Source organism: Neomonachus schauinslandi, chromosome 6, assembly GCF_002201575.2.
Source record: "Neomonachus schauinslandi chromosome 6, ASM220157v2, whole genome shotgun sequence".
Classification (NCBI taxonomy): Eukaryota; Metazoa; Chordata; class Mammalia; order Carnivora; family Phocidae; genus Neomonachus; species Neomonachus schauinslandi.
Genome location: NC_058408.1, coordinates 126,338,245 through 126,354,222, shown reverse-complemented (window position 1 = coordinate 126,354,222; position 15,978 = coordinate 126,338,245). Strand labels below are relative to the sequence as shown.

General features: G+C 39.0%; 1 protein-coding gene across 1 annotated transcript in view; it reads left to right on the top strand.

Annotated features, from left to right (window-relative positions):
• The first annotated feature begins 1,840 nt into the window (after window positions 1-1,840).
• Window positions 1,841-15,978, top strand: part of CHUK (component of inhibitor of nuclear factor kappa B kinase complex) — a 46,625-nt gene continuing 32,487 nt past the window's right edge. Inside the window, exons 1-9 of the mRNA XM_021699712.1 lie at window positions 1,841-2,003; window positions 8,179-8,273; window positions 10,557-10,671; window positions 11,376-11,445; window positions 12,325-12,413; window positions 13,561-13,650; window positions 13,795-13,919; window positions 14,108-14,215; window positions 14,801-14,936. Coding sequence (XP_021555387.1) covers window positions 1,899-2,003; window positions 8,179-8,273; window positions 10,557-10,671; window positions 11,376-11,445; window positions 12,325-12,413; window positions 13,561-13,650; window positions 13,795-13,919; window positions 14,108-14,215; window positions 14,801-14,936 — 933 coding nt within the window. The 5' untranslated portion in view covers window positions 1,841-1,898. The remainder of the gene's footprint in view (window positions 2,004-8,178; window positions 8,274-10,556; window positions 10,672-11,375; window positions 11,446-12,324; window positions 12,414-13,560; window positions 13,651-13,794; window positions 13,920-14,107; window positions 14,216-14,800; window positions 14,937-15,978) is intronic.

The following is a 15,978-nucleotide window of genomic DNA, read 5'->3' as shown; positions in this document are numbered from 1 at the left end:
ATGGAGACCTGGGTTGGTGATAGTGCTTTGGGGATCATCAGGGTGTATCCATATTTAAGGAGTCCTTGGAAATAGAGTGATCCACAAGTACATGGAAAAGAGAGAGGGAGAGATCACAGGAGAATGCTGTATCTTGGAAGCCAAAAGAAAAATAATTGTTCCTTTAGATTGGGCACTTATGGCCCAGACAATGTTTCACTTAATCCTCACAAAATGTCTATTGAGGTATTTATTGCCTCCATTTTATACATGAAAAAACAGACTCTCAAACTTGAAGATCGTGAAGCCTGAGGTTGACCATCCCAGAATTTAAAAACAAGCTAAGCAGCATCCCCGAGAATGAGGATGTTCAAAGAGTGAACTATGAGAAACAACCTGGTTCCTGCAAAGATGGCCACTTTAGGGTCAGCCCACTCATCAGTATCCTCAGGTCCTCAGCATCGCTCCTTAGCTCTGTCTGCCCTAGCAGACAAAGGGCTTTATACTGTTAGGGGCAATCAGTACCGCAATCATCAGTGCAGTCGGCTCAACTCTTACAGATGTGTTTGGGAGGTACCATTTGCCATCACCTCCAACTCCAGCTCCATGGCAACTAAGCACATGTGGGAATCCAGAATCTGCTACCACACATTACTGAGGCCCAACACCATGACATGGCTTGTACATGCAGTGTTCAACATTCTGGTTGCACCATTCAGGGATTCTCAATCAATAGACCCATGTGCTCTGACAGAAGCCAGTTCAGTGCTTTCAGAACAGTCAGCAACACTGCTGTGGTGCACATGCTGTATCCACCTTTAGGCATCTCAGCATGTTACATCTGTTTGTGGGTCACAAAGTGTTAGGTGGAATTTAAGTACTGAGATCACCACAGGTGGGGCTGTGCAAACGATGGTCCAAGCGCACATCATCTCAAAGGGGTTTCAAATGACCACTAATGCAACTGATACATTTCTTCAGAGAATTGGACGCCACAGTGATTTTTACACCCAGAGTGACTGACTACATCCCCAAGTTCTGTGAGGCTGAGGCATATGACCAACTCAAAGTGAAAATGGAAAGCTGGTTCTTCCATGCTAAGGCTATCCGCCACTGGGAAGCACTTCTTGTTGCAGCAACAGCATTCCTGAAGCTTGCATCTGCAGCCCTGCATCACGCATCAGAAACAATTCCCGCAATGAGGAACTACTGCACTGGCAAACCCATAAATGGAAGACCACTGGACTGCAAGCTCCGTGAGGCATTTAGGGGAAAGCTCCCGAAATCAGGAGGAATATTCTTTACTTCGCAACAGCGTCACATCCTTGAGTCGTTTGTGATTACAGGGGAAATCCTGGAACAGGTGTACAAGAAGTCAAGCAAAAGAAGAGCTGAGCCTGACTTTATGGAAGATGATTAACCATTAAAAAAAAGACTGTAAAATTTAATGCATCAGTAGACCTGTTAGCGCAGGAGTCTTTCTAGTTTTTCGATTCCGCAATATTTGAATCATTGGTGGCTTTTGCCAGTGCCAGTTCAGCGGGTGGTGGGGTTGGAGGATAGATGGCAGAGGTCGGAAGAAAGGTGAAATGGAGACGGGGTGGAGACGATGTGAAGTTTAGAAAATGACTTGAATGGAGAAGTTATAGTTTTGGAAGCCTGGGAAAACATATGTGGGTTCTCTCAGCCAGGAAAATGCCCAGGGGACTTAGCGAACTGAAGGCGAGCTCCACTCTTCCCGATCCTTTCGCTGGCTGGACTCCTGTATGCCCCGGGGAGAAGCTGGGGCAGGGCTTTTCATGTGGCGGTTACCGGAAGTGACGCATACATCTCGCGAGAAGAAAGACGCGCGAGCCTCGGCGGCCCGGAACCGGCCTGGGAACAGTGGCGGAACCTGAGGCTGCTTGCCCTCCCGCCCCATGGAGCGGCCCCCGGGGCTGCGGCCGGGCGCGGGCGGGCCCTGGGAGATGCGGGAGCGGCTGGGCACCGGCGGCTTTGGGAACGTCTGTCTGTATCAGCATCGGGTGAGGTGGGGCGCGAGAGGGAGCGGCGGTGGGTGTTTGTCAGAGCGTCTGTGGAACACAGCGACTGTCAGTACGTGAGAGACTGTCGGTGAGCCTTTGGGCAGTAGTGTGGGCCAGTAAGCCTGTGTAAATGAGTGAATGTGTGATACTGTGCCTGTGAGTCTGGTAACTGAGTCCGAGGCTGTATCCGAGGTCCTGGGTCAGTGTGTGTGAGATAGAGCTCTTAGGGGGAACTTCTGGTATGAATGCCAAGATATGACAAACTGTTTAGACTGTGACACTGCGTATGTGTCTCCGAATGTAGAGTGTGTCGGGGTGTGCGAGGCAGATGCACATTAAAGTGTGTATTGCGAGCATGAATGGGTGAGAAAATGGGACTGAAGAAGGGGGTTGACTGTTGGAATGTGTGTGTTCATGTGTGTGCTTGGAGGCTGTGTGATACCTGTAGGGGCTGGAATAGACACGGAAGGTTTCATGGGTCCACAGTTGAGCTTTTGGAGGCATCGGGTAGGCTTCAGATTTGGGGATGCGTTCTGGGTAGGGAACAGTGTAAGGATCAGCTGGTGAAATGATCATGGCTTCCTAAGGGAAGGAAGTAGATTGGGTGTGAGGTGTTCTAGTCGGTGAAGACAGCTAACTTCAGACTCAGGAATTTTGCTTTAATTTAATTGAAAATGTTTAACCATTTACCAGCAGTTAATAATCATGTTTGAGATATGCATCTTTCAATATACCAATAAAAGCTATGAACCCTTTTCCCAGCAAAATGCACAGTTGCACATCCCCACCACGTTATGCATTGCCATTTGAAGGGGGGTCATGCTCTCCTGAAGGACATTAACAAACCTTTTAGAGGTATACATCCTTGACTAATAATCTTTGCAGATTTTGTTTTGTCATCTGTAAAATAGTTAAAGTAATTATATACATCATGGGTCTGTTTGAGAGTTAAATAAGATAATATGTGTAAAGCTCAGTACAGTACCTGTCGTAAGTTAAACCCTCAAATGTTAACTCCTGCTGCTCCTGTATTGTTGCTGTTGTCATCATCTTTACCATTATTAATTGGCCTTAAAAAAGGAAATGTCAAGATAAAAGTCGTGTCTTTGGAAGATTGTTTTGTAAAAGATGAAACTGAGTGAAAAACATGGGGAAGATGAGCAGTTAAAATATTATTAAAATGCTTGCAATTGACCTGTGAATGGAAAAATGAATTCAAGATTTGCTGTCTTAAGGAATTAGGGGTATGGATAGAGAGCCCATAATATAGGGTGGGAGGTAGGGGACATGGGAGTATACCTGGGAGGAATAGGCATGTTTCTGTGGCAGTCACAATGACAAATGTCACTGATGGAACTGAGGAAATTTTGTGAAGCCGCTTTCTAGATAGAGCATAGGAGGACATCTTGGAGAGAGGGAGAATGGGAGGTGAAGGACTAAGGCATTGAGTGCTTTGACAGCTAGACAAGTAGTAAATTTAATAATTCTGATCATCAGAGAGGACATAAGGCACTCAAAGAGAAAAGAGGGAGCCAAGTACTTCCAGTGGTATGTTGCCTATGGCCTTGTTTTCTAAGCCTGCCCATCAGCCTGGTCATAAGAAAAAATACGCTTGTTAGCCTGCTTTTGTGATTGCTTTTCTTGGTCCCTGACTGGAGATAGATCAACGCATCACTTTAAAAAAAAAATTGTAGTAAGATATATATAATGTAAAGTTTACCATTTTAACCATTTTTAAGTGTACAGTACATGGCATTAAGTACATTCACATTGGTGTGCAACCATTACCACCATCTATTTCTGGAACTTTTTCATCTTACCAAACTGAAACTCTGTAATCATTAAATGATAACTCCTGATAACTCCCCATTCCCCCCCCCCCCCCACAACCACCCTTCTACTTTCAGTCTCTACTCTCTGGAATTCATTATCTTTTAAATGGAAGAGATTTGGGTTCTTCTAGAATGTTAGAAATCTCTTGAGAACTTTCCAGGTGTCTAGACTGGCTCTTCCCCCAAATAGGGACATTTGATAACTGGGCCTGTAGTGAAAAGAAAAGAAATACTCTGTCCTAAGACTTGGAAACAGCATCATTACTTTTCTAAGCCTGACTTCGTATTTGCCTTTAACAGCTTTCAAGATCTTTGTGTTTTGGTGGAAACCATGTCCCAGTATTTTATCTACGTCTCTTAAATCACAGGAAGAGAAAAGGATGTGAGATAGTTTATTTATCTGATTATTATGCTGGGTGCTGATGGTACCCAAGTCAATAAAAATAGTATTTTCTGCCCTCAAGGAGATTTCAAGTCTAGTGGGAGAGGCAGACACAGAAGCACTTTAAGTACAGTGTGGTAACCTATATAACAAAGGTATTTATAAAGTAATATGGAAGCTTGGCAAAAATAACCAAAGAATTCTTCCTAGGAAATAGGGTAGCACTTCTCAAAGTGTGTTTGGGAAAATTCATCGTGTGAAATGCTTTGAAAAAAGAATACTGTGGTCAAATACATTGGGTAAATGCTGTATAAAATATTGTTTCACTTGGAGAGTCATAATCCACATTAGCATATTAAAAGCTCTGAGAAGTACTTTAGTAAAGAAACTAACTTTGTATTTTCCAGTTTTTTTATTGTGGTAAAATAGATAACATTTACCATTTTTAAGTTTACGGTTCTGTGGCATTAAGTACATTCACATTGTTGTGCAACAATCGCCACTATCTGTCTCTGAAATATTCCCAGGTTTTAGGGCTTAATGTTGTTCGTGGTTATACTTAATTGTCTCCATGGTGGTAAAAGTTTACGTGGGACCTAGCTACAGCCAGGTACCTGCTCAAAATAAAAGAAAGGTTGAAAGGAATGAGGACCGTATTTAAGCTAGATGGTAGTGTATCCTACTTCCTTTTTTCTTTCTCTGTACATAGCCTGTCTTATCTCTAGCTTCTTCCCTTCACCATCCCTCTGCCCCCATTTAGAATATCCCATACAAGTTAATGTCTTGCTTCCTCATCTATATACTGTATTTTTTTTTTTTCTTCCTGTTTGGTCCTGACTGCTGTTCCTGGGCTGCATTATTACTGTTGCCAGAATGTGATGAGGTCTATTTCCTGTAATGTGCATCAGGTGGGGTTTAATTTCAGTCAGAATTGGCTAAAGTACTAGTCATAGGCAAGAGCTATTAAGTTCATTTTATAGATATAGAAATAGAAATATAGCCATTGTTAGGATTTTTTAAATGTCATTTGAAATGTAAAGATTAGGAACAAATTTTGGAGGTTTTTTTTGTTAAGCTTGGTTATATTGAAACTATTTCTTGTTCCTGAGGCCAGGTAACCCTAAATTATCACCTTCATTCTGGTTATGCTGACGGCTGGGGCCCTTGTTAGCTGTCTTGACTAAGCTCAAAAAGGGGTTTGTTGGGGAGACAGGAAATCTCAGCTCTAAGTATGTTAGTACAAGAGGTCTTTTATTTTTTTTCCTCTGAGAGAAAAAAAATTGTCTGATCTTCTTGGGCATTTGACCTGTCAAGATTTTTTCCCCCTCTCTTTGTTTTTTCTTTTTTTTTATTGCTTTTTATTTTAATTCCAGTAAACATACAGTGTTATATAAGTTTCAGATGTGCAATATAGCGATTCAACAATTTTGTTCATTACTCAGTACTCATTATTATAAGTGGACTCTTTAATCCCCATCACTTATTTCACCCATCCCGCAACCTACCCCCCTTCTGGTAACTATCAGTTTGTTCACTGTAATTAAGAGTCTGTTTCTTGGTTGTCTGTCTCTCTCTTTCTTTGCTTATTTTGTTTCTTAAATTCTACATATGAGTGAAATTGTGTGGTATTTGTCTTTCTCTGATTTGTTTCATTTAGATTATGTTCTCTAGCTCCATCCATGTTGTTGCAAATGGCAAGATTTCATTCCTTTTTATGGCTGAATAATATTCCATTTTATACTACATCTTTTTCATCTTTTTTTTTTTTTTAAAGATTTTATTTATTTATATGACAGAGAGAGACACAGCAAGAGAGGGAACACAAGCAGGGGGAGTGGGAGAGGAAGAAGCAGGCTTCCCGCTGAGCAGGGAGCCCGACGTGGGGCTCGATCCCAGGACCCTGGGATCATGACCTGAGCCGAAGGCAGACGCTTAACAACTGAGCCACCCAGGCGCCCCTATGCTACATCTTCTTTATCCATTCATCTATTGATAGACATTTGGCCTGCTTCCATAATTTGGCTATTGTAAATAAAGCTGCAGTAAACATAGGGGTGCCTGTATCCCTTTGAATTATTGTTTTTGTAGTTTTTGGGTAAATACACAGTAGTGCAATTATTTCATCATAGGGTAGTTCTATTTTTAACTTTTCAAGGTACCTCTATACTGTTTTCCACAGTGGCTGCACCAGTTTGTATTCCCACCAACAGTGCATGAGGTTTTTCTCCACATCCTCACCAACACTTGCTGTTTCTTGTGTTTTTTTACTTTAGCCATTCTGACAGGTGTGAGATGATATCTCATTGTAGTTTTGGTTTGCATTTCCCTGATGATGAGTGATGATGAGCATCTTTTCATGTATCTGTTGCCCATCTGTTTATCTTCTTTGGGGAACTGTCTATTCCTTTCTTCTGCCCATTTAGTTGGATTATTTGTTTTTTGGGTGTTGAATTATATCAGTTTTTACATATTTTGGATACTAACCCTTGACCAGATAGGTCATTTGCAAATATCTTCTCCCATTCAGTGGTTGCCTTTTAGTTTTGTTGATTGTTTCTTTTGCTGTGCAGAAGCTTTTTATTTTGATGTAGTCTCAATAGTGTATTTTTGCATTTATTTCCCTTTCCTCAGAAGACCTATCTAGAAAAATGTTGCTATGGCTGATGTCAGAGAAATTACTGCCTGTGTTCTCTTCTAGGATTTTTATGGTTTCAGGTCTCATATTTATGTCTTGAATCCTATTTTTATTTATTTATTTATTTATAGCGTGCACATGCGCCAGCAGGGAGGGTGGTGGGAGGAGGACAGAGGGAGAAGGAGAGAGAATCTTAAACAGGCTTCATGCCCAGCCTGGAGCCCAACACAGGGCTCCATCTTACAACTCTGAGATCATGACCTGAGGTGAAATCAAGAGCTGGATGCTTAACTGACTGAGGCACTCTGGCCCCCGTCTTTAATCCATTTTGAGTTTATTTTTGTGTATGGTGTAAGGTGGTCCAGTTTTATTCTTTTGCATGTAACTGTCCAGTTTTCCCAACACCATTTGTTGAAAAGACTTTTTCCCATTGCATATTCTTGCCTCCTTTGTCATAGATTAATTGAGCATATAATTGTGGGTTTATTTCTGGGCTCTCTATTCTATTGATCTATTTGTCTAGTTTTGTACCACTATACTGTTTTGATTACCACAGCTTTGAATATAACTTGAAGTCTGGAATTGTGATATCTCCAGTTTTATTTTTCTTTTTTCAAGGTTACTTTAGCTATTCAAGGTCTTGTGGAATCTTTAGGGTTTTCTGTGTATAGTATCATGTCATCTACAAATAGTGAAAATGTTACTTCTTCCTTACTAATTTGGATGCTTTATATTTCTTTTTGTGGTCTGACTGTTGTGGCTAGGACTTCCAGTACTATGTTGAATAAAAGTGGTGAGAGTGGACATCTTTGTCTTGTTCCTGACCTTGGGGAAAAGCTCTCAGTTTTTCTCCATTGGGTGTGATGTTCACTGTGGGTTTTTCATATTGTGGAGGCTGGGGTGAAGGTCAGTTTTGAAGCATTCCTTTAATAGTGTCTCATGGTTTGCCTAGCAAAAGCATTGGCTCAAGAGAGCTGTGGATAGGGGCGCCTGGGTGGCTCAGTTGGTTAAGCGACTGCCTTCGGCTCAGGTCATGATCCTGGAGTCCCAGGATCGAGTCCTGCATCGGGCTCCCTGCTCGGCAGGGAGTCTGCTTCTCCCTCTGACCCTCCTCCCTCTCATGTGCTCTCTGTCTCTCTCATTCTCTCTGTCTCAAATAAATAAATAAAATCTTTAAAAAAAAAAAAAGAGAGCTGTGGATAAATCTGTTTAATTAGTAAAGCTAAAGTATTTTGTTTCCCCAGGTTGGCATTTCTTTGATAGCAAGTAAATCTACACAAGAACCTAATTAATATATTTTTCTCTGTTGATTTTCTATTTTGACAGGAACTTGATGTCAAAATAGCAATTAAGTCATGTCGCCTAGAACTAAGTACCAAAAACAGAGAACGGTGGTGCCATGAAATCCAGATCATGAAGAAGTAAGTGTATTTGATGGCTTGTATTTCTCCAGCTCTGCAGCCCAGGCAGACGTCATCATAGGGAAGGAGGGTAGGAATCTGTTCTTTTCAGGATCTTTTGGGGAATGTGTTTTTTTCTTTCTCATCAAATGTATATGTTCTATCTCAAATAATAACATCACATTATGATTAAGTAAGTTTAGTTTTAAAAATCAGCTAAAAGGGTGCTTGGGTGGCTCAGTTGGTTAAGCAGGTGCCTTGGGCTCAGGTCATGATCTCAGGGTCCTGGGATCGAGCCCTGAGTTGGGCTCCCTGCTCTGTGGGAGTCTGCTTCTTCCTCTGCCCCTCTCCCCCAACTCATGCTTACTCTTTCTCTCAAATAAATAAATAAAATCTTAAAAAAAAAAAAGTCAGTAGGTATTATCAGACTCAATTCTTCTGTGGGCAGAATCTTTCTTCTGGATATTGGGCAATGTTCATCCATTATACTTTCTCGTTAAATATAATCACTACTCTCATTTCTTTATTCTTACCTACTTTTGTTGAATAGTATATCTATTGCTTCGTACAAAGTTACCCCAAAATTTAGTGGCTTAAAACAACAACCATTTGGGGGTCCCTGGCTGGCTCAGTCAGAAGAGCCTGTGACTCTTGATCTCAGGGTCATGAGTTCAAGTCCCACATTGGGTGTAGAGATTACTTAAATAAATTTTAAAAAAAAACAAAACCTGACAAACATTTAGTATCTCATAGTTTCTGTAGTTTAGGAATTTGGGGAGTGACTTAGTTTAGTGATTCTGACTCAGGAGATCCCTCCTGAGACACCCCAAAATGTTGAGTGGAGCTACAGTCATCCAAAGGCTTGAATGGGGTTGGAGTATCCACTTCCAAGCTCATTTATATAGCTGTTGGCTAGAGGTATCAGTTGCTCATCATATGGGCCTCTGCATAGGGAAGCTTGGATATTTTCATGACATGGTAGCTAGCTTTCCCCAAAGTGAGTGATCTGAGGAGAGAGAACAAAGTGAAAGCTGACTATCTTTTATGATCTTTCCTCGGAAGTAATATCTTTTCTACCACATTCTATTTATTAGAAATGAGTCACTAAGTACAGCCTACGCTCAAGGGTGGGAGAAGAATTAAGCTCTTAAAGGGAGAAGTGGGCATATTTTAAAACCTGCACAAGTAGTGTACTGAGTGCTTTACAAATAATTCTACTTATCACAGCAACCCTGTTTTTAGGTATTATCCCTATTTTAAGATGAGGAAGTTGAAGCTCATAGAGTCATACAACTGGTAGCTAATAGAGTCTGGATTTGAAATAAGTACTTTCTGACTCCAGTGTCTTTGCTCAGTTCACTATTAAAGTACTCAAACTTGGCTATGTGGCAGAATCACCAGGAAACCTTGTTAACAGTATAAATTCTCAGGCCCTACACATGGAGATTCTGTTTCCTTAGGTCTCTAGGACCTGGTAATCTATTCCAATTTTGAGATCCGTTGCATTGATGATGATGATGATGATGATGGCTGGGATGATATATTGTTAAGTTAAAAAAAAAGATGTTAGAAAACAATGTATAGTGAGATTTAACATTTATTTAAAAATGTATTTATGTACAGATTGAAGCTAGAAGGAAATATGCCAACATTTTAATATATTACCTATGGGTGGCATTGTAAGTGATTGTGGGAGAACCAGTATGATAAAGGCTTTGGAGCCAGACTGCCAGATTTGAATCCTTACTTGACCACCTCCTTGCTGTGTGATCCTATATTATTTAACCAATTTGTGCTTCAGTTTTCTCCTGTGTGATGAGACTATTAATAAATCTACCTATAGTAGGATTATTGTGACAAGTAAATGAGTTAAAGTATGTAAAGTGGGTACTGTTTGGCACGTAGAAATGTAATAGTAGTGATTGTGATAGTATTTTTTTCTATATTTTATTTATCTTTAAAGATTTATTTATTTATTTTAGAGGGGGTTGGCAGAGGGAGAGGGAAAGAGAGAATCCCAAGGAGACTCTTTGCTGAGCCCAACACAGGGCTTGATCCTACAATCTGAGATCATGACCTGAGCCAAAATCAAGAGTTGGATGCTTAACTGACCAAACCACCCAGGTGCCCCATCTATATTTTATTTTTGAAAATTATTAATTCTTCATTATACAAAGGGGAAATTAGAATATTATAAATAATGCCAGCCTTTCTTCCACTGCCCGCCAATTAACTACCATTTCAAACCCAATCTCTTTTCATTGGGAAAAAAATTTTATTATAATGTTTCCCCCTTCTTGTTAGGTTGAACCACACCAATGTTGTGAAGGCCTGTGATGTACCTGAGGAATTGAATTTTTTAATTAATGATGTGCCTCTTCTAGCAATGGAATACTGTTCTGGAGGAGATCTCCGAAAGGTAGTGTGGATGTTTTGAGATGATGAGATAGTAAATCATGAACCTTAGCAACGCTTGAATCATATTTAATATGATAATCTAGAATAAAAGTCAGTACACTATGGCCTGTTATCTATTTTTGTGGCTGCTTTTTAACTACAACATCAAAATTAAGTAATTGTGACAGAGATCTGTGGCCTGCAAAGCCTAAAGTATTTACTGTATGGCCCTTTACTGGGAACATTTGCTAACCCCTGATTGAGAACATGCATTTTTTTGTAGGTGGTAGTGTTTGCAGGATGGGAGTGGATTGATTGTGATAGACCAAAATATCAGTGTCTAAGGTGTTTATAAAGAAGTTGTGTTAAAAAAAAAAAAAAAAAAGAGGGTTTGTGTGTGTGTGTGTGTATATGTGTGTGGTTTTTTTTTTTCTGTTGCAGGTCTTATCTCATTTTAAATCTGTCGTATGGCTATTTTTAAATATATGAGGTTTTTTTTCAATCTTTTTCAATTTCACATACTTTCCCTCTTTATCTTTACTTGCATAAGTCTTGTCATGAAATTAATTTGTCTTCAGTATGGTTTTGTAATTTTTCCCTTCTTACATTTTCTTAATTGTGACTTATTTTCTCATAGTGTATAGTGATTGATGTGTTGCTACTACTGCCCAGCAGTATTGGCAGTATACATTCTTAGACTTCTTTTTTTTTTTTTTTTTCCTTTAGTTACTCAACAAACCAGAAAATTGCTGTGGACTTAAAGAAAGCCAGATACTTTCTTTACTGAGTGATATCGGTATGTTATCAATTTGAAAATACCATCATAATTTAATGCCCCTTTGGTTTATAAAAGGATTTATATACTACTTGGGAATTGAGAATTTTTGATGTACTATACAAAGCATACACTTTTACCATCTATAAGAAATTATCAGAAAAATTTAACTGTTGCTGTTGATGCTAAAACTAGGATATTTTATTGTTTTTTTGCTAGGAATCCATTTTTTACTAATAGATGTTCCAATTGCTGACAAAAAATGGTGTAAAATGACCTTATTCAATTTTACTCTCCATCCCTCTCTGCCTAACATAGTAATTTTATTTACCAGTGGCATTGCATCTCATGGTTATCGGTCCTCAAGTCAACTCTTAGGATGAAATCTCTTTTTAAAGAATTACTCCTGAAAGATCCCTAAAATTACCTGCACTTAGGTCCTTGGAAGAAGGTCAGAAGCCAAGAATATGTTTCCCTATATATTTTGATTTTGCTGCTTTTCCTAGGTCATGGAGGTCAAGTCTAGTTGAAAATCTAGATGATTTAGGTGGAAGGGAAAACTAGAGGGATATATGTAATTCTGGAGTATTTTTTTAATGTTAACTGGATATTCTGTGGAGAGAATCTTAACTGGTATAATATCATTAATCATATAGTTATGATGGTCCATATAAATATGAGCATCGGAGGGGTGGCTAGCTGGCTTAGTCAGAGGGGCATGTGATGCTTGATTTTGGGGTTGTGAGTTCAAACCTCACATTGGGTGTAGAGATTACTTAAATAAACAAAACTTAGAAAAAAAAGTTTGAATGTCAGAGTAGATCTGTACAAAATGTAAGATGAATTTATTTTTAATTCAGTATTTCTGTTACCTTAAAATACATTTTAAACTTTATTTAGGGTCTGGGATCCGATATTTGCATGAAAACAAAATTATACATCGTGATCTAAAACCTGAAAACATAGTTCTTCAGGATGTTGGTGGAAAGGTAGGTGAAACCTGAAGAAGTGTTACATGCCAATTGAATACAGTCTCCCTGGTGTAGTCTTTGAAGTCTGTTGTCTTTCCATAGCATTTTGTACTTTTTCTATCCCTGCCCTCATTACACTGAACTGTGGTTTTGTGTTTAGTTGTCTCCTCTGCTAACACAGTGGCTCCCATTAGAGAAGGAACTGTGCCTATCTTGCTCACTTCTGTTTTCTAATAAAATATCTAGTAGAGATAATAGGCAGTGAGTAAATATAATTTGTTAATCCCTTACAAAGCACATCCAACACATGCACACATCCTGGATTTAGTTAAGTATGTTTACTTAACTATGTTTCTTATTTAAGAAAGAACAAACTCATTCTCCTCCCCAAAAGTCCTAAGTTCTATATTTAAGTAAAATTTAAAACCTTGATTTCTCAGATTCTTAAATGAATCATCTTGAGGAGAATGAGAAGTTATGCACTGACTCCTGGAATACTTGTATTTATCAGAATAATTTGAACAGTTTTCTTGTGACTAGCACTCAGGTTCCAGTCCAATAAAGACGTAAAGCCAAGAGTCTGAACCTTGAATTAGATTGTGTGGTCTTTAGTTAGCGATGATGGTGGTCAGTTGGAGGTGATGAAACCTTGATGGTGCCTCTTTTCTTAGGAGCCTTTCATGTATGCTTGGCACCAACTGTTGCTGCTTTTTTTGTATCCAAAGACTTGAGGATATTCTTGAAGTTAGACTCACTCAGTGGTATGATGCTTTTTCAAGTTTGGAATCATCCTTACCTTTCCCTTCTGGTTTAATGGATCAAGCTTATTCTGAATATACCAAAATAAAAATTAATCTATACTTAATTTTTAAACATTTTTTTACCATGTATCAGGTACTGTGTTGGATTCTTTTCTTTCATTATTTCATTGATCCTAATAATAATTCTGTGAAGTAAGGATTGTTAGTAATACCATTATTTAGGAAACTGAGAGAAGTTAAGTAACTTGATCAGGGTCACTTAAGCGGTGGAGCTCAGGCTTGAAATACATTTGTGATAGTCCAGAGCCCGAGCTTTTCCCCACCATGCTCTCCAGAGCCTTATAAGGACATTGTTGCCTTTCCTTTTCAAATTTCTCAGTCATTTAATACTTATTGTATTGCAGATTATGCATAAAATAATTGATCTGGGATATGCCAAAGATGTTGATCAAGGAAGTCTTTGTACATCTTTTGTGGGAACACTGCAGTATCTGGTGAGACATGGATTGTTTCTTTGAATTTAAGTGTACAGGATTCATGTTCTTTTTTCTGAAGGTCATGAATATAGTAGTTCAAAAATAAAATAGCTTTTCTCTTGTAGTGTTGATGTTTAAAGCATTTTGTTTTTTCTTTTTAAGGCCCCAGAACTCTTTGAGAATAAACCTTACACAGCCACTGTTGATTATTGGAGCTTTGGGACCATGGTATTTGAATGTATTGCTGGATATAGGCCTTTTTTGCATCATCTGCAGCCATTTACCTGGTAAGAAAAGGAAGAGAACTTTGGTGTGCTTGATGGGAATGGAAATACTCAGTTACCTGCTTTTTTTTCCTTCCATACCCCTTCATATGGTATAATTGCCTTTTAAGCACATAATTGAATAAAGTTAAATGACAAAAAATCTTAGTGTTTGTGAGAATCAGTTGTCAACAAGGTAGCTTGTTTTATAGGCATGAGAAGATTAAGAAGAAGGATCCAAAGTGTATATTTGCATGTGAAGAGATGACAGGAGAAGTTCGGTTTAGTAGCCATTTACCTCAACCAAATAGCCTTTGTAGGTAAGTATATTTTAGTTGAGGAAGTTCACCTCAGTTTCTTTAGGGTTATAAAAGAACCGTAGAGTTGTTGTCTGTTTCAAGTAGGACTGTGCAGTGAAACTTTCTGTGTTGATGAAAAAGTTTTATATCTGTGATGGCCCCATGAGACTATTGAGCACCTGAAAGGTTGTAATGTGACAGAAAAACTCAATTTTAAATTTTATTTAATTTTCATTAATGTAAGTGTAAATGCAAATAGTCACTTGTGACTAGAGGCTACCATATTGGATAGCACAGGTCTAGTAGAAATAAGAACTCCTGCTATAAGAAGATTCTTGGGATACTGAAATAAATGGGTTCCTTGGGAAATGGAACCGGACTCATCTGTTGAAGTTGCCAGTACTTACATATGTAGGTTTTGGGTTGCTTTTTATGGAAAAAAGTTTGTCCCCTGTCATTTTATGAATTACTTGAGAGTAAGATACAGAAGGATACAGCTAAGTAATGAGAAAGGACATGGACAACTTACAAAATTACCTTTTTTCACAATACTAAAGGAAAACTGGAACATAATGATTTTCACCCTATTTTTTGTATGCTTTCTAGTTTAATAGTAGAACCCATGGAAAACTGGCTTCAGTTGATGCTGAATTGGGATCCTCAGCAAAGAGGAGGACCTGTTGATCTTACTTTGAAGCAGCCAAGATGTTTTGTATTAATGGATCACATTCTGAATTTGAAGGTTAGTTTGAATGTAGTCTACCTCATAAGACTTGCATTGAAGTTAACAAATTTATTTGGAAAATAAGCATAAACATTTTAATAATCTTTTCTGATGCTTATTTGAAAAGAAAATTATATTCTTGGAGCTGATGTGTTTTTACGTCTTTAGTAAGCCTTCTCAGTTTTACTTCTAAGTGGTCTTTGTTGATTGCTTTTATGAAACATCTTTTGGATTTTCCTCTTCCTCGGATTGGTGCCATTAGACCTCATTCATTTGGGTGTAATCATACTGGATTTGGTTTGGTGAGGAAATTTCTTGCCTGACTTTCATGACTCTATACTTCCTCCCCATCCTGTAGTCCATGCAGCATGAACTACCCATCTCATCTTCTGAAAATGCTTTTTATTCTCCTGTCCAAGAAACCAGCATAGTTCTTCTTGCCTACCAGTCAAGTCTAAACTGATCTGCCTGCCTTTTGGAGCTTTCCTCATGCAGGTCCACCCCAACCAAGAGCTTGCCCCGGACCTGCTTCTCTTACCTTTTACTTTGCTAGGTCCAGCTTGTCACTGCTCCTTATGCCATCGAGCACATTATCCATTTTTGTGCTTTGACAGATGCTGTCCTTCTGCCCAGAATGATCTTGGTCTCTGTGTATCTCCTCAGCTACACTGGCATATATTCAACTCTCCTTTTCTCTGAATGGTCTCTGAGACATAATTTGTCATTTAAATCATATTTATTATATTTTCTAATTGTTTCTCATCTTCCACTCATGCCTTTCCATATAGGTTGTCTTCTTTAATGCTGGGGTTGTTCTTACTACCTTTTTTTTTTTTTAATGTTATGTTAATCACCATAGATTACATCATTAGTTGTTGATGTAGTGTTCCATGATTCATTATTTGTGCACAACAACCAGTGCTCCGTGCAGAACGTGCCCTCTTTAATATCCATCACCAGGCTAACCCATCCTCCCACCCCCCTCCCCTCTAGAACCCTCAGTTTGTTTTTCAGAGTCCATGGTCTCTCATGGTTCATCTCCCCCTCCGATTTCCCCCCC